A 23,550-nucleotide genomic window follows, 5' to 3' on the forward strand; every position below is an offset into this window, starting at 1 on the left:
CACTACGATGAGCATGGCAAGTACTCACAGTCATCAGTTTTACAAAGCGATCTTGTGAAGAAGAAAGCAAACTAAATATATTAACACTTTCACCGTCAACAAGTTCTTCAGAGAGAAAAAAAAAGGTATCTTTTTTATTCCCTGTTGTTTGTGTTTATCATAAGAAAACACAGATAAAAGTTTTGTTGAAAGCTTTGATTGTATTCTTTGTATGATTACTGCAAAGTGTCATTTAGAAGTCTCCTAGGGGGGACAGATGCCTGAGTGGTGTAAATAGACATTATTCCCTTAAGAATAGGGGTATGAAAAACATTTACAACTTCTAAAGTATTTATCATCTCTTGAAGTCATCCTGCTCCTAATTTTTGCACAGAAGTTTAGCAGTGGTGTGCACTGGGAGGAGACATCAGATGTTACTGCGAAGGTTGGTAATGTTCTCCTGAAACCAGCCCATGTTCTGCAATGAGACCACAGCTTCCAGATTGTAAGGATCAACTTGGACAGTTGAATCTAACCACTGATTTCAGAAATGGAAGATTGCCTGTAACCTTTCCTCCACCTGAGGAGGAAATGCCGAACACTTCCAAGGATGAGATCTCAAACACAGCTTGCTGTCAGAGTGTGCTCAGCAACATCCTGCTTCCTGCTCACCATCTCTGCTCTCAATATCCACTACTGCTTGTTTTCAGATCCAAATTCCACATTTAGCAAAGAAACTTCAAGCTGGATGAGTGCATGCAAAAGTAGGAATTTTTGGAAATCATTGCTTGTTAGCAATGAAGGTGTGAAGAAACACGAAACAGTCCTTTTTGAGGATGGAAACGCAGTAATTTGAAACAATGCATGGACATATTTCCTAGAAGTGAATCCACAGGTGAATGTGTCTCAGAAATTATCTCAGTAATGTGGAGGTGACAGCCAACAACTGCCACACAAATTAGTTTCAGCAGCTCCTTTCTGCCTAACCTGTAAGTGGAGCTTCTGTTCAGGCTGAGCACAGATACTTGCTGTCTTGGCTACTCACAGTCAGTTTGTGCACTCTTGTCATAAGGATGGGTTCACTTGCACTAAAAGTCAGACTAATCACGCTCTTGATTTCTCTGCAGCCTTCCTGACTTCCCTTAGTAAGCAAGCTGCAATTCACTTGCCCATATCTCTGGGTGGCAAAGGTTGTCTGTCTGGCTTTGCTCAGGATGGAACTTTTGTTTTCATTTCTTGGGACGTATCTGTAGGCAGACTCTTAGCATGGGTTTAGCCTCCACAAGGAACACACTGACATTGTATCAACGAGATTATTTTTACTTTCTCTTTCAATCAGATTAAAATTATAGTACTTTTTACATTTACGCAACATGCGAAACTTCTCTGATGTGTGTAAACTATTTCATATTTCCTTCCTACACCCAGAATGAAGCTCATTTGCATGCATACTGAAGAAAAGACTTGTTTGCAGGACAGGATAGATTTCTACAGAAATCTCTCATATTTTAAATCAGACATTTCTAAGATATTTTTGCTCCTGAAATTCCAGAGATTTACTCTGACAAGTGAGAAAATGTCAGAAGGGCAGGTAAAAAAAACTGTATATTATTCCAAATACTCCACAAAATTCTGGCCCCACTGAATGAAGTGGCAAAATTACCCGTCTTCCTCCTAACCAGATACACCTTGGTAAATCAATGTCTTCACACGTTATTTTCAGTTCTAATTTTTAGGGGTTCTATTCCAATTAAATATTGATTTTAAGAATGACCTCCAACTCCCTAAAAAATCAACCACGCTGTCCTCCAGCCCAGAAATGACTTTCATATGATGCTTCTCATCTCCTGTAATAAATTCACAGATGGACCATCCCTGTCCTTCTAGTGCCTAAGAATAACTCCTAAGTACTGTTCCCAGGGGATTTGATTTAGTTTACACACATCTGTTGAGATACGTGTCTTTGAGCCTAGATTAAGTCTTTGTTTGACTATATTTGAACATTTGTGAAACTACTTGGCAAGAATGTCCTCATTTTATTCATTCAAAACATGTGCTGATTATTGCCAGTGTGATCTGAGCACCTCTGACAGAATTGTTATCTTCGTTTCCAACTTACTCGCAGGGAGAAGAAAAGCAGGGAAAATGCAGTCAGTCCTACCTCCCTAAACAACTTCTATATGACTTAGATTGGTCTTCTTAGCTCCTTTTTATTATTTTGGTTTGATAACAGGTCCTTGTGTCCATGTACTATCAAGTCAAATTTTAAATGAGGATTTTTGCTCTGAAGTCCTTCTTGAGTATCACCAAATTTGCAAGCTGTTCCTCCATAAAGGCTCTCTCCTTCACTAGTTACTGCTGTTCACAGCAGTAATGGTTAGGATGGGAGAAGGGATCTAAGAGAGGAAACATGGGCTTATTGTGAGCTTGTAGCAGTTCTCTTGAAGGGCAGCTGACAGATGCCCTGTCCATGATGGTTATGTTAACATCTCCTACCATGACTCCAACCTGTGAGTGAAGGCAGCTGGGAATCCAGGCATTTTTCCAGGATTCAGAAAAATACAGCATAGATTTGGGGTAACTTGTTTATCTGCCTTTATAATAACTGGCCTCTGAAATGGAGGAAACTCCATTTCTTACATGCCAGGGTAGAAGGTGGTAAGATAACTGCATCATTCTTGCAGCAACAGTGACCTGTGTGTGAATAGCTGTGATGTGCCAAGCTCACAGTTACACTTGTGGACCAGGTAAAGATTTCCCCTCCCGTGAGGCTCTCTGGAGCTCTGGGCAGAGGATGATCAGAGACCTGAAGCAGATCAGAGAGCAGTCATGATGAGGAGGTGTCCATATAGCCACAGCCAGAGGAGACATCAGAGAAAGCAAAGGACACAGGAGCTGCCAGTAGCAGAGCAAGAGGAGCGGATGTTTTGCAAGCATTTAGCAGGCAGCCATAGGGGAGGGTGTTGCCCTGTCTTTTATACTACCACATGGCAATCTCAGTGTGACACCGTGTTTGCTGTTGTGACTCCAGGCAAGCAGAGAAGGAATGCAGGCTCTGGCACACAGGACTACCCGTCCATCCTTTGGACAAACTGATGGGAGCTTTTTGTATGCTTGCCAAAGGGAAAAATAGCAGCACAATTTACCTGGGAACAGATGGGCCTTCCTAGGCAGCCAGCCTTAATTAACCAACACAACAACACAACAGCCACAGCCTGAGGCGTGGTGCCGAGGCCTCGCTGGAATGGCATGAAGCAATTGTGCAGGCAGCCAAGCACAGTCAGGAAAAGCCCTGGGCTCAGCACAGCAGCTCAGAGGGAGCAGGCGAGCCAAAGATGTCACTTTTCCTTTGCTCTCCCCACTGCTCCTCCATATCATGGCTGCTGACACCACAGCCTAGGGCCGGTGTTTGGGAGGCAAGGTGGTGACCCCAAAGGCCAAGGACGTTCCTGCTCAGGATGCTGAGGGGATGTGGCTCACTCCTGCCTGGATCCCACACACCAGCCCTGAACGTCTGCCAGCAAGATGGCCACTCCCCAGCTGCTCAGATGCGGTCACCCACAGGACCTAGTGCCATCTATTTTCACAGTTTTATCAGAAGTTAAGAGCTGCAAAGTTAATTCGGAAGCACTCAAAGGCAGCTGGGGAGAGGTGAAGGGAATGGATGCAAAGGCGTTCTTGATGCTTTCTCACTTAACCAATTAACAATTTCCTCTTCATTTTCCAACCCACATGATTCCTCCATAGCAGCTCTTTCCACTTGGATAAAAACCACTGCGAGTCCCTGTGTGCCTCATTCATAATAGTAGATGTTTCTGGTTATCAAGTATGTGTTGCGGCAATAGGAAAAGTCAACAGGGAAACTCAAAGAAAACACTTCAAAGGAATTAAGGAGTTACCTTCCAAGAAGGCAACGAGGCCAGCGGCCCAGCTGAAGTGCCACAACTGGAGCGGAGATTTAAACTGTACACTTTAAAAAAGTTGAAAAACAAAAGATTGCAGATTCAGCTTTGGTTATGCTTTATGTTCAGCCAGCAACGTACTTGCCATGCTGTTCCGGGCCCTCTATAGCTTAACTTGCACACAGATCAGACTGCAGGTTCAGTTCTCTATCCTCACCCTACCAGGTGCCGCTGTCCCACCAGGGCCATATGCCCATCTCGGTGGGGGCTGTTTCTCCCTGCCACGTCTGGTCGCATTCAATGGGGCACATCCCATTTGATGTGGCACCTTCAGAAGCAGCAGGAAGCCTTTGTTCCCCAAACAATAATTGTCAGAGTGCATCTTTTCCTATAGACTCTGTATAGCAATATGAAAAGCCTGCATCCGCACAGCCAAAACAAAACCAGTTTCTGTAGTTATTGGATTAACCTGTGCAGTGCGTGAACGTACATGATTTCAGAATACATGTTTCTCATGGATGGCTCAGCTACAGTCATAAGTGAGCAAAGTCATTTAAGGCAGTCAGTTTTTTGTTCTTTTTTTCTAAAGAAATCACACTATTGGGTTATGAGCTACCTTTCTCATTTAAGAAGGTATCAGCAATATCTGAATATCTGGGGTTTTCTATTGAAACAAATCAGGAAATTGTTAATATACTGGATAAAAGTTAATCCACTTCTGTTTTTTCATATCATTTTGATGGACAAGAATATTCCCTCCTCTGCTATATACAGCTGATCAGAGCTCTCTTTTCCATTATGTAGGAATGGACAGCAGGGCAGTATGAAGTTGCTCTTTGTCTAAGCAAAGCAAACCCAGTATTTGTAGGCCAAACACATTCTGGTAGGTTGTTATCAGCCAAAATATTAAAAATAATAATTATTATTATAAATCCATGAAAGGAGAACCTGTATTATCTCTGAGACCCTTTCAGATCTCTTCTACTAGCCTTGCATTTCAGCCAAGTTCATAGCAAACGACTGTGGTTGGAAGCCCTGGGCAGATCACCCTGGGTCTGGTAACACCAGAGTGGAGCCACATTTTGATGGAAAAGAAACTGTATTTTAGTCTGCTGTCGGTGCCACATAGTGGAGTTTGGAGCCCTGTCACTTCCTTCCCTCAGGCGACTTATAAAGAGCAACACAAAAACTCAGGATTATTAATGATTCATTATCTGCACCCCTCTCTCTCTTTTGTTCAAGCCGTCACAGCGTAATTCTCCATCTATTTACTGTGTATTACTGACCGATAACACCGTATAGAGTCTTTAGAAAGAGCTGTTTACTCAGAGTCAATAACACATTCATCCATGACGAGTTAATGCTCCCACATACACTAAGGGGGACAGCTCAGAGGTCTGCACAAATCCCACAGCATTGTTCATGGGGATTTGTGCACAAACTTCTGATTACCCCTCCCTGGAAATATACATTGAATTCCCTTGTGTATGGTAATGAGAGCGCAGTGTGCTAACATTTCCATGGTTAGTAGCCCAGAAAACTTAATAGAATGTGTTTTTTATGTCATTCTTGATCAGGTAGTCAGTTGGCTTCATTTGATAGGACAAAAGTGAAAGTCTATCACCAGCTGAAGCATTTTTGAGCAGGAGTAGTAGTAGAATAGAGATAACCCAGCTGGAATAATGCACCAAAGGCTGCAAAAATATCACATACAGTGACAGGGCAGTTCTTTGCCTGGTAGCCAAAAGAAGCCTTGAGGACTGAGCATTGCTTGTGTGACAGACGCAAGATATGTACATGATGGGAATTTCCATCCAAAGAGGCCTTGAAATAGCACTAAATGTACCAAGTATCGAGGGGACTTTTCAAAAGCACTGGGAACAGCACATCAGAAATCTGCTCACCCTGAGCTAATATAGTGGGTATCCTCAAAGCACTGTGTAAATTTACTAGCACTGTGAAGTCCAGGCACTGCCCTGCATCAGCAATGGAGCAGCAGTGTTTCATCTACTTGCTCCATCTTCAGGAACAGCTGGGCTAATTGGGCTAACCTTCTCTCTTTAGTATTGTTACTGCCTGATATGCAAGCCCATGAAATCACACATGGCTTTACAAGATTGGGGGGTAGATAAAGCTCAGTCATTTTTACTAGAACATAAAAACATTGGAATAGTGATTTCAGTGAATTCTCAGGGAACGCATTTAGACACCCTAGACAAAGACCCCCAGGATTTTCCCTCTCTTGTGCATTCACAGACTCTCTCACAATCTCTGATATCAGCTGAGACTTTCAGCACTAACCAGCTAAGCCAACAGGAAGACAGCAGGTTGTTTTGCTGCTCTTCCAAACCCCTAGATTGAACCTAATCTGGGGCAGATCACATCACACTTGTTGAGTCACCCTGCGACCAACAATCATTTTCCCAGGCATGCAACCATCAGTTCTCTCTAATTTGCCAGTGTAGCCCTTATGATCACATTTGAGGGCTGGAGGAAAAGCCACCAAAAGCTTTGGGTTTTCCCTGCTTCTCAGCACTGAGGGTACCAGCAAAAGATCGTAGCAACGTTCATGTGTGTATGGGGCCAATTCTTGCAGACAGACTGTGTGGAGGTCACAGAACATTTCTTTTGACCCTTCTTCTAGAGTGGATTCACTGAAGATCTGTTATGAATTAAACACTCAGCAGTTTTCTCGTGAGTGACCCATAATGCTCAAGGATTTCATTCCACCTCAGAGCTGGCAAGGAACAAAACCCAGCGCCACCTCTCTCTTTTCTATGCCACAGAGAAATGTACACACTGAACAAATAGAGCAGAAAATGAATTGTGGTGATCTTTGAGGGGAGAAAAAAAAAAAAGAAAAAAAAAAAGAAATAACAACAGATTGTTTCAATCAAATGATTTGTAGCACAGAGGAAAGCAATATTCCATTTCCACCTGACAAAATAACTCTATAAGTTAAGTAAGTGGCTTAGTAAGCTGTCATTTTGTTTGAAATGATGACACGAGTACTTCTGTCTCCTATCTTCCACCTCGATGTCTCATTGTTAAATCCTGGATATGGGGGATTTGACACTGAGCATTTGAGATTAACAGCATTGGACGCTCCTGGTAAATTCAGTGGATTAAAGTTGGCACAAAGCTATTACGTTTATCCATGGGAAACGTAAAGTTTCTGAAGTTTAACCATACCTCCAAGTTGAAGTCAGAGACGTTTTTGAAGAGATCTTGGTCTCTAGCTGTGCATGAAACACAGAGAGAAGTGGTAAGGAGAAAGCTATTTCTTCCCTTCTATTCTGAATTAAGGCCTGTTTTCCTTCAAGAAAGGAAAAAAGAAAAAGGAAAAAGAAATTCATACCAGAAATAGTCGGGACAATAAAAGGCAACTGGTGAAAAGAACATTTTCTAAAATAAGGCCTTTTTCCCTCAAATTCTAGTAACTATTACAAGTAGAAAGACCACACCTCATTGATTTTCTCAAAAATAAACTAACAAATAAGTAAATACATAAATAAAATGTGATGTGCAGCGTTCTGAAACTACTTTTTCACAATATGCGCCAGCATTTTCAGTGACTGAAAAAATACTTAATAATAGGAGACAAAGCATTGTTACCAGTGCTTATGTAGCTCCCCATCATTTATTTCAGAAAAGAAGAACAGGACAAGAAACTTTCAAGCACAGTTGAGATTAACTGTTACTTGCCCCATATCAGACTCCCATCAGCTCCCTCTGGGACCTGAGCACCCTCTAACACCTCCATATACACAATACATATAAGAAGGGGAAGTAGGGGAAGCTGTGATAATGAAGAGAAAAGGAATTTACATCCTCAGTCCTGAAAGCCTGGCACAGTTAAAGCGCCTTACCCCTGAGACAAAAGATATTAAGGATGTCATGGCTCTGAGTGGCAAGACACTGATTTCCCCTCCTCGTAGCCTTGCTGCCTACCCTGCTTCCGCTGCTTCAGAAGTCCCACAGCAAAAAAAGAAGCCTCACCTCAGCACACATAATAATCCTCTGCCTTCCCTCCTGTACACCAGTAAGCTCTTCAGTCCCAGAAATGTGACATTAATGCTCTCCATTCTTCTCAATCTCTTTCTGGCTCCCTGTGCTACAGTCCTCCCTCCAATTCCCCTCCCATCCCTCACTGACATCTGTGAGCCCCTTCTCCATCCTCAACAACACAAGCAAAACTCAGTGCCTACTTCTGGCTTTGGTTGTTGGTGGTTGACATATGTATATATATAATGGTGGTGTTATTTTGTTTTCTTATTATGTTTTGTTTTTCCTAAAATCAAAGTAAGGATAACCTGTGTCTCCTTAGCTCAGATACGGCAGTCCCTAGCTTTTTGATTTAGAAAATAAACTTGCTGAGTCTGAAGCTTTATCTTCTATATTTACACAAAGCAGGCTGGGAGCTGACTTGGATAAGCAGGCTGTGGGATGCCTTACACACTACCTGCACCATGTGGGCTCAGCCTCACCCAAGATGTGCCTTATGACACTAACAACAGAACCAAACCTGTGGCTTCAAACCTGTGGCTTCAGAGTCCTGTCTTCTGAAAAGGAGCCCCTCTATTTCTGTAGAGTATGAGCAGCATCTCCAGCCACAGCAGCAAGTAAAAGAGTGGCAGGAACTGCACCTAGCCCATCCCAGAGGGGAGTAATGGAGTCAAACCCATACAGGGTCGTGGTGGCCAGTACAGTATCAGCCAGATCCACAAAATAAAGACAGGTCTCCCTGGTAGATACTGCTGCCACATTCAGGTGGGTTTGGGCAGCTCATTCATGAAGGAGACCAGGGAACTGCAGGCTGTTTCCTCAAAGCCAGTCCTTTTCCTTCTCCTGAGGTCTCCCTGGAACCCATTGCACATGGGTCTGCTTCTTCTAACCCTCTATCATAAGAAAGAAGAGAGTCTTCAAATACTGGCATCAGCCAGGCTGTGTCAGGCCCTTGGATGTATTCAGGCAGCTGCATCTGAATGTGATTTCCTTCCTTTGGTTTTTATTTTGTTCTATTTCCTCCTTCCAGAGCCCTACATCTGCAAGAATTAGAAGTGTGATTCTTTCTCTCATGTGCATGTCAAGAAAATACCCAGCAGGAAGCAGCTCGCACCCAGCGCTCTGTTCATTCTGCACGTTTTTTTTTCTGGTGTCTTGAAGCTTCCTGTGCCGTTGTTCAGAGAGACAGAGCCACCTCTGTTAAGTACAAAACTACCACTGAAAGTTAAAATAATCACCTACAGAAAGAATACGTGTTTCTTTCATATAATTAGACAATATGCCCAGGTGTTTAGCACCAAGGCATCTACTCCTTAATTGGAAAAAGTCAAGGACAGAAACTAATTAGCAGCATTAATCAAAAGCAGAGGTCTAATGATAATTAACAACACATCCTTGCCACAAATCCAGTGCCTTTAATACAGGGTGTTCCAAACTGTAAGATGAAGTGACTGGAGCTTTATGTGTTTCCCATTCCAATTGTAGATTTGGCAAAACTACATGTTATTTCCCCAAACAAAAGAATAGCAGTCAGAGCTGCAGATTACGTTATTATAATATCAACAGTGATTTTCCTGGGCTCTGCCATGCCATTAAGTGATTACTTACAAGAAGGAAAGTGTTGAGGGAAGGGAAACTGCAAAGCAGCGAGGCTGAACTGCTGAAACCACAGGTCTCTGAAGGACAAGACAACACAGAAGCAGAAACCTCAGCCCACATGTGTGAAGCCCATGTTTACCCAGCACACAGAGTAGAGGACTGCAGTCCCTCAGAGATGTGCAACTTCTGCCTCCATCCCCTTTCTCTGTTCTCTTCTGGTCAGACACAGCCATGAGGGAAAAGTGAGCATTTATCTGGTTCAAAAACTGGGGGAAGAGAGAAAATCTCTGCATCACACTAACAGGTGGGACAGGCATTTGCTATTAAACGTCCAGATTCTGACAGGATGTGAGTGCTGAAAAACCCACAGCTGGGCAATGGAAAATTTAACACAATTTTCCCAGCCTTTTTAGACTCTTTACTCACATTCACGTGTGTAATTATTTAACAATCTTCTTTATTTCACTCAGTTAATTTGTGTAAGAAAGACCAAAGATGGATGTCAATGCCTGCATGGCTACAGGAATTTCTAAGTTTAATTGCCCCTATTTAGCAACTATACTGTGCTCTGTGTGCATTGCTGGATGCAGCACCTACCACAATAGTCCCATGGACCTAAGCCCCAGGCACGCCTGAGGTTGAAGTTTACCAAAGGGAAAACAGAAATAAAATCCCAAGATATGGTCTGAACTGTTCTTCCAATCAAGGTGGTAGTGATTCTTCATTCTTGTGCAGCACGGACAGCTGCTACACATCCTCCTTCTCCCTGAGGATTAAGGCAGTGGAGATGGTTACTGACACCAAACAAACCATAGAATCACAGAACCATAGAAGGTAACTGCTCTGTCAGCCTGCTGCAGCCCCAACACCAACTCTGCACTGTTTTGATACTTTCATGTTACATCCGTGTTACTTAGCCAGGAGACAAAGCAAAACAGGGAAACGATAAACATTCATTTTGTTTGGTGTGTAAACCAAGAATAATTGCCATCAACGCTGATTAACCTCTAGGGACACTGCTGAATTTAAACTTGCAGACGGTCAAATCCCAGCTGATACATGCTCTGCTTTGAGTAACACTCATTACGTGTTTCTATGTTTGTATTTGTCTGAGAAAACTGTGAACTCCAATTTGCCACATGTATTTTACATGCAAACAGTACCAGAATTTCTTTCATGGCTTACTCTGTGGCTAGAAATGAATGTTTCAATGGAGCTCTGTATGAAGGTTCCCATGGCTGATTTCATTATATTCGGTGCTGTTGGGTGATGATACAGAATTGTCTTTAGGTGCTGGAAGAGCCCATCGTAAAAATCACTCTAAACATAAGAAAATATCCTGGAAATGACCTATTTTTGTAGTATTTTACTTGTAACTTCCGAGTGTTTCAGTTCTCCTTCCCACTGCTTCCCTTCTCTGCTGGTTTCTACCACAATTCACTTCACAGGGTCTCATCTCATTTAACACAGCAGAAGCCTGTAGCCAAAGCACGGGGTCACGTGCAAGCACTGCTAAGCAGTGCTTTCTTATCTGTCTTCTAAAGTTACACAGTTTAACCACACTTTTGTCAACACAGCCAATGTGGGAGCTCCCAACACTGATTAGCCAGCCAGAAGTAAAGGTTCTCTGTTTTCAAACGCGAGCCATAGTTTAGAAAACACATTCAACTCCCTATAAAAGCTGAGCAAGTGCTTCCAAGAACTGAAGTTCTTCATTTCCTTTCAGAAAAAGCATACAGGACAGAATCTGAAGTGAAAGGTATGGAGTAGAGAGCAGGGAGTCACCATTTCTTTTCAACACGCCCCTTTCAAAGGAGGGACAGCATGCTCCCACTTGCAATTCTTCATGTAATAGAGAATGGAAAGGGAAAGGGAGAGGGGAAGAAAAATGAAAAGGAGAAAAAAGGAAATCTCTGTTAGTTTAAGTGTGTTTGTCCATCATACGTTGGCAGGTTCAATGATACATTTGAGTTGTGCTAAGAGAAGTCTCAACCTTCCAAATTGCTCATGAAACACAGCTTTAGAATCTTATTAAGTCTGAAAACCTACATAGGTCTATATCTAATTTTAGCGGAGGTGCTTCTGGAAGCACTTCTGAAGTACTCCGTTATCTTTTCCAACACTTTTTCCTAGAGAAATAGCATCACCTTCAGGCCAAACAAGACAACATTCCAATTTGTTTAGTCGGGAAAGACTTAAAAATTGCTTCTTAAACCTTGCATGGTTTTTGTGTCTTTCTGATCCTATGTGTGAGTATACGCATTTTTGTACTAGACTGAGCACTATTTTTTTGTTAAGGAGATGTATTTCCCAATTTTGGATTCACCAAGTTTTCAGAAGAAGAGGAGAGACAAGAAATTGTCAGGGAAAAAATAAAAAGGGGGAGGGAGGGGGGTAGAAAAGGAAATAAATAGAGGGGGAAAAACTGTATATGAATTTTAGAGTCTTCAGCATAAAGTGCTGAGAGACCAAGAAACCCACCCAGTAAATTCATGTCACGTGTGGGAAAGAGCTGCAGGTTCAGGAAGCTTCTGCAAAGACAATAGGAAATTAGAAAGAGGGTTCTGTACAGATAGCGCTGATAAAGCAGTGAACAAAATATTACAAGATCATAGAATCATAGAATGGTTTGGGCTGGAAGGGTCCCCAAGTTCCAATTACTCTGCCAGAAGTAGGGCCACCAACCTCCAGATCTGGTATTAGACCAGGCTGCCCAGGGCTCCATTCAGCCTGGTCTTGAACACCTCCAGGAATGGAGCATCCGCAGCCTCTCTGGGCAGCTTGCTCCAGCACCTCACCACCCTCACTGTGAGGAACTTCTCCCTGGCATCCAATCTGAACCTTCTGTCCTTGAGCTTGAAAGCATTCCCTCTTATTCTATCACTGTCAATCCTTGTAAAATGTCTGTATAATCCCCTTTTAAATACTGGAAGGCTACAATGAGCTCTCCTTGAAGTATTCTTCAGGATAGACAAGCCCAGCTCCCTCAGCCTATCTTCATAGGGGAGGTGCTCCAGCCCTCTGATCATCTTTGTGACCCTCCTCTGGACCAGAAGGCTCCACATCTTTCCTGTATTGGGGGCCTCAGACCTGGACGCAGTACTCCAGGTGGGACCTCATGAGGGCAGAATAGACTGGGACAAAAAATTCATTCTGTCCTTTAGTTTTCTTTCCTGAGGCTGCTTCCAAGTAACCTCTCTGAAGAACTGGAGTTTTTCAACTTTGAATACCTGGCCAGCGCCAAGAGCCCTTCAAAAATGGACATCCAAAATCAAGTAATTATGCCATATATAACACTTGTCCCATGGGATAAATTCATCTGCTGTGGGCAGGGCTGCCCCCACCAGCTCAGACTGCCCAGGGCCCCATCCAACCCGGCCATGAGCACCTGCAGGGATGGGACACCACAGCTTCTATGGGCAGCTGTGCCAGCACCTCACTGCCCTCCTAAGTACAAAGATCTTCTCAAGAATAACCCCTACAACTCTCGGTAAGAGTTATATGTAATATATTTGGCCGTCAGGACACACTCGCCCGGAAGACACCTCACCCATGTGCGTACCCGTTAAAGGATGGGCGCAGCAGCACGCAAAGGCAAAGAAGCCACGCATGAGGAAGGGCAGCGGCAGGGGCTTTGGCAGCTCTCTGAGAACGCTTCTCTCATGATTAACAAATAAATAAACACAGAAATCAAAGCGATGGCTGACGCGTTTGCGTGTAGAAACCGAAACGAGCGGAGAGGCGACGCGTTTGGCGGACGTATTCAAGGCCGAACCAAGGAACCAACCGTGCTGCAGGGCGGAGCGTCCGGCAGCGAGGAGGCCGGCAGCCCGGCGGGCGGCAGCGCGCTGTCTGTGCCGCCCCCCAGGCGTCGCTCCGGCGGGGCGGACCCGGCCGCGCTCGCTGTGCGGCGTATACCCCTGCTCCATTTCGCCCTTCGCGGAGCCGCGGGGCGCTTCGACGCGCGGCTCCGATTGAGGCCGGCAGGGAGCTGCGGGGAGCCGCCGGGCGCGGTCTCCGTACACCGTAAGGATGGCACCCGCCGCGAGGTACGGCCGCGGAGATCCCCGACAGAGGCGGGGCCGGGACGGCTGGCTCTGGTCTGGCTGTCGGAGTCGCGCTGCTGGGGGGGGCAGGGGGAACAGCGCGAGCATTGGGGGTAACGCATGTGGTGTCCCGTCCCAGCCTCTGCCGTGGGGAGGGGAGTCTGCGGGGCTCGCTCGGCCGCGTGCGGTTTGGGGGCGGGTGTTTCCTGGAAAGGCCGCTTCTTTCTGTTTGCGCCCTATTGGTCGAGATCCGCGTCCCCAGCAGCTTGTTGCAGGGCAGGCTGTGCGCTGGGGATCATCGAGCCCAACTCCGGGCTCCACGCAGCATCACCAGCGTTCAGATCCCATATCTGACGTTGTTCAAACGCGCCTTGAACTCCAGCACTGGGGGCCGTGCCCACAGCCCTGTGCATCCCGTTCCATGCCCACCGCCCTGTGGTGCAGCCCCTTTCCCTGACCCCCAGCTGCCCCTCCCCTGGCACATCTCCATGCCGTTCCCTCGGGCCCTGTCGCTGTCACACAGAGCAGAGCTCAGCGCTGCCCCTCCGCTCCCTGTGAGGAGCTGCAGCCGCCATCAGGCCTCCATCAGCTCCTCTGCTCTGCGCTGGACACACCGAGGGACCACTCTTATCCCTTCCAAGCCTCTCACCATCTTTGTAGTCGTTCCTTGGATGCTCTCTAATAATTTCGTGTGTCCTTTTTGTACTGCAGTGCCCAAAACTGCACACACTACTTGAGTTGATGCCACACCTGTGCAGCATAGAGCATAGAATCATGAAGGTTGGCAAAGACCTCTCAGATCACCCAGTCCAACCATCAGCCCACCCCCACCATGCCCACTGCCCACGTCCCTCAGTGCCACATCCACACGGCTCTTGAACACCTCCAGGGATGGTGACTGCACCACCTCCCTGGGCAGCCTGTGCCGCTGCAGCACTGCTCTTGATGAGAAGAAATTGTTCCAAATACCCAATTACTACTCATTCTGGGAGAAGAGACTGACCCCCGCCTCACCACAACTGCCTTTCAGGTGGTTGTAGAGAGAATGAGGTGTCCCCTGAGCTTTCTTTTATTCAGATTGAGCAGTTCTTTCGCTTCTGTGGTTTCTGTAATAAAACTGGCTCATATATCATACTGCCCGTGTAACGTTCCTTTGCTGACTTCCATACAGAAGGTATCTCTTCCGTGTCCATCTGCCCATCAGTATTGAAATACATAGATTTCTATAAATAAGCATGCAGTCTGCTTGTTTCAAATAATATGTTGTGTTTTCCTAATTCCATGGCATGAGGCATTTCTGAAATACAAGCCAGTGATTTTTCAAAACTTCAGAAATTGCTATCATCATTATTCATTTATTTATTTTCCCTTGATTGGCAGCAGTCAATCCAAGACAGCCTAGCCTGAGCTCAAGTTAAAGATGAACCGCCTCTGCAAATGAGGTGAAATTGTGAAGCTGAGTTTACAATGTGCTGGAGACTTCAAGCAGCACCCAGGAGTACCCAACCCAGTTACTGTGTTGGAGCTGGCCTATGAGGTGAGTGGGGGGCTGGAGTCACAGGTGTTTCCCTGGCTTCTCTCTCAGGGTTGCTGAGGCTGTAAGGAGTGACAAAAACTAGTAACAGTTCTGATAGAAATGGTTTTCCCTTTGAATTTCCACTACAATTGATTAGTTTGCCAAGGCCATATAGATTTAAGCAGCTGTGCAGACTCAAGACGCAGTTTTCTTATGTGTTCTAAGGTGCTGAGCTTTAGAATATGTAAGAAATATTCAAGAGTATGATAGTTATTTATGACGGTATATACTGCAAGGGTCTGTGGTGGGCTAGTGATGGCATAATTCCTTAAAGTTACTGTGAAGGTAACATTGTTTTCTGTGTAGCTTCTGGATGAAGCTGGTTAGCTCAGCTTGTTGAAAGCAGAAAAGATATTTTTTCTACTTCTGAAATCTGTAAGCTTGATCTGAATGGGAAAGTCAAATAAATGAAATGAACCAAGCTGAAATGAAAAAGAGCTTTCGCTTCAGCGATGAAAGAGTTTATTGCTTTGTAATTATGATTATCAGTTGCACAGATTAAGGTTCTTGACACTTAACCAGTGACTTCCTGTAATCACACTAAACCTTTGAGCAGAGGAAGAGTTGCACCTCAGGTAGGCGAATTAGAAAAGAAAAGGAAAACCAAGAATCCTTTAAAATAGCATGTTGAGTTAGAGCATGGTCTACTTGGCCACAGTATTAAATTCTAGCTACTCTACTGAACTATTTGTTTTGCACAAATAGTCATACGGTGCTGGAGGTATTTATTTTCTTTGAAATCATAGGAGCCCTTTCCTTTTGAGGAGAGGATGGGAAAATTGGTTGTCCTAAGGAACACCACCTTGATGATAGCAGCGATTGTTTCAGTGCCAGTGCCTCTTCCTCCAGTGCATAATTCTTTGTACACGGGCCTCATTTTACTTACAAGTCATACACCAACACTGTCTGCTGAGTGTGACTGTTTTAAATATATTTGCAGGTACAGGAGCAAAATGTTCATTTTACAGTCAGGATGTATTTCCTTATCACTGTGGAAACACTGATGGGTGGACCCCTGCGTTTTTATCAGCTTGGTAAGTTTCCTCTACTTGTACACTGGGAGAGAGGTAGAACTGCTGGCTTTTCACTATGACTCCTCCTGAGTTACTGAAGTAAGATGCCTTGATGTTATTATCTCTAGAATTTGACTGACAGAATCAAATATCTAGTATGTTATATTCTGCATATACCATTCTATAAATAAACCAGATTTTCCCCTTAGAAAAATATTGCTTTGAAACAGCGTACTGAATCTCTAAATATATAATAGTGAGCTTTTATTGACTACATTATTTTTCATGTCCTTATTTTTTTCCTAAGGACTCCTTATAAGGTCACGGAGTTAGCAAGTGTAATGTAGTTTGTTGGCTATTATGTGATGGGAGTGGGAAAGAGTTCTAATACTTATGTTTTCCTTTTTGTTTCCCTTTTATAAAGAATCAAGTAGTAAGTGATGGGGGGTTTCCAACTACCTTTGTTAATCATGTTTGTTGAAACAAAGTTACTGAAGCAGCTTGAATTCTAGAGGAACTGGGTTTGTTTTGAAAGGGGTGAGGTATTCAAACATCACAAGTACAGAGAGAAAAGGAAAACATCTGTGTCAACAGGAATTCCTTCAGCAAGACAGCTGACATGAGGTGTCTGGGATAAGGAAGAAAGGCAAATGACTGTTTGCATTTCCTAATCCAAAGAGGGTACTCATTGGAAGTGTGTCATTACTAGAGCCTGCATACTGATGCTGTGTTCTCAGTGTGCTAAAGGCTGTGTGAACACAAATCTGAGCTTGTGTTCAGGTAACAAATAACAAAAATTAAAGTATTGCCTTATTATTCATACCTGCAGGTTGCTTTTTCCAGACAGGTGATTTGTTGCTAGCTTGGAAGAAATGAATTGTTCTAGTTTTAATTACACATTCTTCTAGGGCTGGTGACTCCACTACCTCCCTGGGCAGCCCATTCCACTGCCTGACCAAGAAGTATTTCCTAATGTGCAGCTTGAAGCAATTCCTTCTAGTCCTGTCACTGTTACATGACAGAAGAGGGCCATCCCCATCTCACCACAGCCTCCCTTCAGGTGGCTGTAGAGAGCAGTGAGGTCTCACTTGAGCCTCCTCTTCTCCAGGCTGAACAATCCCAGCTCCCTCAGCCACTCCTCATAAGGCCTGTGCTCCAGGCCCCTCACAGCTTCACTGCCCTTCTCTGGACACTCTCCAGGACCTCCATGTCTTTCTTGCAGCGAGGGGCCCCAAACTGAATACAGTATGTAGGTGTGGCTTCTCCAGTGCTGAATAGAGAAGTACAGTTACTTCCCTGCTCCTGTTAGCAACACTGTTTCTGATACAAGCCAGGATGCAGTTGGCATAAGATACATGTTAAAGTATTAGTCAACACAGTTCAACCAAGGTATCACGCTAGTGATATTTTGGGAATGTTGTGATGGTTTTGAGAATCTAGATGAGAGGATGACTTTTTGCAGAGCTTATACAAGAGGATGTGGTAGTCTGGAATGTCAGAGTCTGCAAGAAGACTGGGTTCAGGAGATTGCTCTGAGAGTAGGCCTGGTTGAATGGCTGAATATGGTTTTAACTGTGCCTTGTGACAGAAGAGAAAAAATGTTTCAGCATTTTCTGATTTATTTTTTTCTTTTCTTTTGTGGTTTTTATTTTCTTTTGCGGGCAGAGAACAGAATTGTGTAGAAAGAGTTGGAAACACAGGGTAGTGTTATAGAAACAGGGCACAAGCTCTTATTTGGGAAGGAGAGGCCACTGAACTAGAGAGTGAGTTACATGAATTAGGTGACTGAAAACAGACGTCTGATGCCAAAGTTATATGTACAGGCTTGAGGATTCCCCACATTTAGCAAAATACATCTGTCCTTTCATTACTGAAGATGAGTCCTTAATGTTCTTCATTTTATTTCAGAAGGGTTGTAAGATTCTGACTTAACATGGTGTTTTATGGATAAATCGGCCTTAAGCTATTAGAATCCTTAAAGACACCATTTGATAAGAGCATCTTAAGTAGATTTGTTAGAACTGAGTCTTGAATCTCTTTTGTTGAGGATCAATTGAAGCACGAACCACAGCTAGTTAAATAACCCCAGCTCCTAGGAGCCAGGAATTGTATGAATTAACTACAGTGGTTGGAGAAGGTGACGTCCTGTACTCTGATAGAAGGGAAGGAAGGAAGTAAACTGAGAAAAGCAGGTGGAAGAAGTTGTGGAACAAAGAACCCCATCACATACAAAGTTAAGTCAAAGGACTGTGGAAACACTTCCACCAAAGGAATACTGAGTTTTGTCTCTGACCATAGTGGATTAATATTGCCAATAGTAAACTAATTATCCACTAATACATAGTTTAATTTTCCAGCATTCGTCAGCATTCTGTGTGCAACTTGTTGCGGCAGCTTGCCTGGTAAGATGCTTCTATTGTCTTTCCAACACCTTTCCTAATACTGTTCAGAAGACTTGCATGTCCTCACCAAGCAGCATTTTACAGCTTCATTCTTCTTGAAGAAAGAACTTACATGAAACGCAGGGGGACAGTCCTTTGCTTTGTTGCTGTTGTGCTGAACTTGTTATTCTGCTATATGGTTGCTTCACCTGGGGGCAAATATTGGTCTTCTCTAATCAGGTTTATTGATTAGATTTGTTGCAATCTCAAATTGTGTCATTCATATTGATGATGATGATGGTTATTGTGTGTTTTCTTTTTTTTTTCCTTCCTTTTCTAGAAGAGACTCGGAGGGGGCCACTTTCTAATCTACAAATGACATCCAACAACTTTCAGCACATTTTGTCCTGGCAGGCACAAAGTGATCCAACTGTACCAACCTACTATCGTGTACTGTACAATAACCACAGGCAAGTCTTGCTTCATATAAGACACACTTTTTTTTTCTTCTCATGTTTATCAGTTCAAAATACTCAGCCTTGTTATTTTTTTCCTTCTGCTTTTTCCACTCCACAAAGATGCCTTCATATAACAGAGGATCCAAACTGATTGCTGTAGATTTTTAATTACTCTTTGTTTTGATTTACAGGAAATGGAAGATTGCAAAACAGTGCTCACGAATTGCACAGCCCTTCTGTAACCTGACTGAGGATTTTGAAGTTGAGTCTGATGATTATTTTGCATTTGTTCAGAGCTTCGTAGGAACTGAAATATTCAATTCCTCTTTCCTTCGCTTTTCACCACTCTCTGATAGTAAGTTCATTTTGGATTTTGTTCCAATTAGGTGTAAAAGTTCTGCTAGCTTTACAATAAGGCATTACAAACTATCTTTTTCTTTCTTTTATTTTAAGTGAGATAGCGTAGGTACTGAGTACACACTCTATATTTTTTCCACGTTCTCTTTTCCTTCTTTCTTTTTTTGAATAGCATACTTGGGACCCCCAGAAGTTAATGTCAGTTCCTGTCTATGCTGCATAAATATCACCATGAAGCTGCCATCCACTCACTTAAGAAAAAATGGGAAGTTGCTGTCTTTATTTGACATATATAACTATCTCAGTTATGAAATAATACTGAAAACAGTTGACGAAGAACATAAGGTAAAGAACTTTTGTTTCTATTTCTTTCTTTAGACAAGAAATATAGAAAGCATAAAATAGCTCTAATGGTCAGCAGATTCACACAAGTGAACAGAAAATACTTAGAAGAAAACATAATCTTGACTTCATTATACTGCAGAGTCGCAGACCTAGGAAGGAATCCTATTTGTCCTGTATCCTCAGTTGAAAGGCCTAGCTTATGACCCATAAGGAGATGCTGGTATAATGGGGGATGGCTTGGTCTTTGCAGGCAAAGCTCAGTGAGAGGCTGCAGTCTCTGAGTGTGTAAATTTGTTGTATTTGAAACAGAGGAAATAATCCATTCCTTGTAACCAAAAACAGTAAACTGAAATTGACACTTATGCCGAACTTAGGTTAAAAAGGGAGGCGTTAGCACTGGGGCTGGCATAGCACTGGCCTAAATAGGCTAGTCAGAGAGATGACTGCCTGCATGGGAAATATTGTAGGTGTAAAGTAGGCGTCTTGACAGCTAGAACAAGTAATGAAGCAATTGTCCAGGTAAAACACTGAGTTACTATGTCAGCTTTTCCAGTTTCATGTGCCACACTCCCTCTTTTTAGGTCAACAGTTAACTTTAAAACACTCTCTTTCATAACAGAGGCCACCCGAGAAAATCACCGAAGAGTCTTTTAGTACAGTCATTGAAGAATTGTATCCGAATAGAAATTACTGTGTGTCTGTTATGATCACTGCATCTCTAAATAAACATTCCACCCCATCAGCCTGGAAATGTGCAATTGCAGACTCCGTAGCTGAGAAAGGTAACTGTGCTGTGATGCAGAAATTGCCTTCTGTTTCCATTAGGTACCAGTGGTTTCTTTGTACTTAAGAAGGTTTACAAGTTGATTCTAAAAATACTGAGAGAGAAAGTAATTACAAAAGTGATAAACATTATGGGGATTCATAAGTGAAATATAAAACCTCATCCATTTGGGGTTACAGATCTATTGCTAATCCCATGAACGACTGGAATCCTCACTAACTGTAGTTATCAAAGATTGGTGTAATTTCTTTCTTTAGTTTCTGATTCTAACTTGAAATTTGCTGTTGTCTTGACCTGTAGGTGTCCCTTCTATCCAAAATTATTCTGAGTAGCTGTTCTGAATGTGAAATGTGATAATTGAAAACTTCATTCATGCTTGTTTGTTTGTTTGTTTTCACTTGCAGATTATCACAGCATCACAATTGCAGGTGCTGTATGTTTCTCATTTATTTTAGCTGCTATCCTGAAATGTCTGCATCTAGGAGGTTGTATACTTCGAAAGATATCACTTCCAGATACCTTGGTATGTAATTTTCATATTTAACCTTCCTGCTTGGAAGCAGGAAGCTTGCCATATAAAATTTCTAAGTATATGTATTAGGTACAAGTAATGTATGTCTGTATAGTGTTTAAGTTTGCTGTTTGTTTGTATCATAGATAGTCTATAGGCTACTAAATCACACACACTTAAACAAGCACCTTGTGGTGCACAGGAGCAGGCTGGATTCCCCAGCAGAGCACCCTGCATAAAGAGACTTTTCTAGCCTTTGAAAATTATCTAGTATATGTAAGTCCTTTGTTCAGCATATTCATTTCTTGTAGTATATCTGAGCCAGGACAATTACACCAAAACAAACGGACAAACAAAAAGAAGGATCTATAGGAATAGCTCTGGAAGAAAACTTACCCAAGGAGGAGGTTTGTCAAACACAAAGCAGTACCTGCATCACCTCCAAATGCTAAGCTATTTTCAGTCAGTTCGGTCAGTGACAGGGTTTTGTATAAGTCCATAGCTAAGGTAGGGTACAGTCTGATGCTGTGTGCCTTGACTTGAAGTGAGGGCTGTCACGTTACAGGAGTGGAGAAAAGGGAAAAGTCCTAGATGCCTTGACCTCTGCAGAAAAGCTGACAGTGTGGCACAAAGAGAATCATTTGTTTGACAGCCTCATGGTTGGGGTATTTTTTCAGACTTTCCTGTGTGAGTGTACCAGTTTGGCTTATAGTCTGTTGTTTTTTGATCCGCTTTGTTCTTTTAGGTATTGATGAAGACGTTTACCTATTTACCATGTACATTTGAATCTGAAGAAATAGCCTCTGTAGAGATCATTTATAAAGAGGTTAAAAAAAAGGTGGAAGGATCTGTTGGGGCTGTCAGCAACGAAGATGACAGCGATGACAGTGAAAGCGATGCCATAAGTGATCATGACTACACAAGGCGTGATATCGTACGTAGAGCACCTCAATCTTCTGATACATCTCATGTATTTGTGCAGCACTCTACGAGCAGTACATGTGATGACAGTAGCAGCCGGGTGAGTCAAAATCCAGATGATGACCCAGAAGTCTTTGAAGAAAACGAGATGGATGCTGAAGAAGAGAAAGACACGGATAGTGAGTTACTCAGTCCTTTGTCTGAGGAAAATTGCACCTATTCTCATAGATCAAGGAACAATGTTTGCTTTACCATAAACTTAAAGTCTGTGCTTCTGGGAATCTCTGAAGAGACTGCAGATAGTTCTGCAGCTCTCCTCTCTTCCCAAGAAGATGCCGTTGACTGGCAATGCACACACGCTGTTGAACCAAAACTCCTCGACGACACAGAAAGCGCACAGAAACCACATTGTCTAAACAGCTCTGATGTGTGGCAAATTTCATCTCGTTCTTCCACTGAGAGTGACTCATCAGATTCAGAAATGGACCCAAAAAGTGAATACATACGAAGATGAATAACAGAACCACTAATAATTTGTAGCATACCAATAGATATCATCCAGCTTAGCCATTTCTGGACTGAATAGACAGATCTGATCTTTTTGTCATTTTTATTTCTTTTTAACATTCTGAAAACATATACCCATGTACCAGAAATACACAGGACTTATTTGTAACAAATATTTCTATGACCTTTCCAGGTATTAATCAGGTTATGTTACCTACAGAAGAATGAAGAGCGCTGTTAGGATGTAGCAGAAAAAGGGAGGTGTTATTTTGTTATGAAGTTAAATACCATATTGTACCTTTTAGCTGTAACATAGTAAATACTTTCTATAAACCCAAGTGAGGAGGTAGCTCATAGAGCTGGGAGATTTGAGCGGGCTGCCTTTTAACCTGCCTGTTTTTTAGTGTGAAAGGGCTCTGCTACCGTTCTTTAGCTCTGTTGGTGGGTTACTCTGAAACCTGTTGCTGGGTGGGTCACAGCTAGAAGGACTGTGTTCACTGGGTTCAACTCAGTGAACTGATTTCTATATTTGCACAGAGAAAGCTGATCAAATGAAATGACGGAGGGGTGGGGAAGGGAAGTGAAAATGCCCAGAAAAGAACACTCGAGAGTTCTTACTGTGAATCAAGGCATTATATGTATACCTTTTTAATACAATGTTGTGTATTTGCGTACTACTTTTTAATGTTTATATGACATTTCAAAATGACTGGAGTACAAAGTTGTACTTCCAACACTTGATAAAAAGCAATTTTTTCATACTTCTGTCTGTGAATTCTTAACAGCAATTCCTTCATGCAATTGTTAAGTTACATTTGTAGGTGTCACTTCGCCAGGTAAGAAACTCTTCTCTCTTCCTGCTGATGGGCTCAGCACTTCTCTCAGCACTTTCTGGCAGGTGGTGTGTCTGACAGTCATTCTTTTGACTGGGGGAGCTGAGGGCGATCTCTGTGGTGCTGTACCACATTTAAGAGACTGCTGCATCCAGTCAGGAATTCTGTATTGGTGGTGCTGAGAGGCACTGGGGACATTTCCACCATAAGCACTTCAAAGATGACATCACTGAATCAACGAATGGCCCGGGTTGGAAGGGACCTCATGAAGCTCCAACCCCCTTGTCTAATGTACTGTTAGCATCATGGCAGTCCAATTGACAGTCTTTTACT

The 23,550-nt window shown here is 43.0% G+C and overlaps 1 protein-coding gene across 3 annotated transcripts; it reads left to right on the top strand.

The window, feature by feature from the left end:
- Positions 1 to 13,313: 13,313 nt before the first annotated feature.
- IFNAR2 (interferon alpha and beta receptor subunit 2) lies at positions 13,314 to 23,145 on the top strand. Of its 3 annotated transcripts, none has more exons than XM_015881495.2 (10): positions 13,314 to 13,534; positions 14,912 to 15,068; positions 16,048 to 16,141; positions 18,478 to 18,522; positions 18,842 to 18,971; positions 19,151 to 19,314; positions 19,489 to 19,661; positions 20,281 to 20,443; positions 20,850 to 20,968; positions 21,702 to 23,145. In XM_015881495.2, exons 3-10 carry the CDS (start codon positions 16,081 to 16,083, stop codon positions 22,389 to 22,391), a joined length of 1,545 nt encoding a protein of 514 aa, XP_015736981.1. In that variant the 5' UTR covers positions 13,314 to 13,534; positions 14,912 to 15,068; positions 16,048 to 16,080; the 3' UTR covers positions 22,392 to 23,145. The 3 variants fall into 3 exon arrangements, with proteins under 3 accessions (XP_015736981.1, XP_015736990.1, XP_015736998.1); XM_015881504.2 differs by having other exon boundaries at positions 14,915 to 15,068; XM_015881512.2 differs by lacking the exon at positions 18,478 to 18,522.
- The last annotated feature ends 405 nt before the right edge of the window (positions 23,146 to 23,550 follow it).

This window comes from Coturnix japonica, chromosome 1 (genome assembly GCF_001577835.2).
Source record: "Coturnix japonica isolate 7356 chromosome 1, Coturnix japonica 2.1, whole genome shotgun sequence".
NCBI classification, from domain to species: domain Eukaryota; kingdom Metazoa; phylum Chordata; class Aves; order Galliformes; family Phasianidae; genus Coturnix; species Coturnix japonica.

Coding starts and splice junctions, on each gene's coding strand:
- IFNAR2 (XM_015881495.2), top strand. CDS start 16,081: ATGTATTTCCTTATCACTGTGGAAACACTGATGGGTGGACCCCTGCGT. Junction 18,972..19,150: donor GTACTGTACAATAACCACAG/GCAAGTCTTGCT, acceptor TTTGATTTACAG/GAAATGGAAGATTGCAAAAC. Junction 20,969..21,701: donor TATCACTTCCAGATACCTTG/GTATGTAATTTT, acceptor TTGTTCTTTTAG/GTATTGATGAAGACGTTTAC.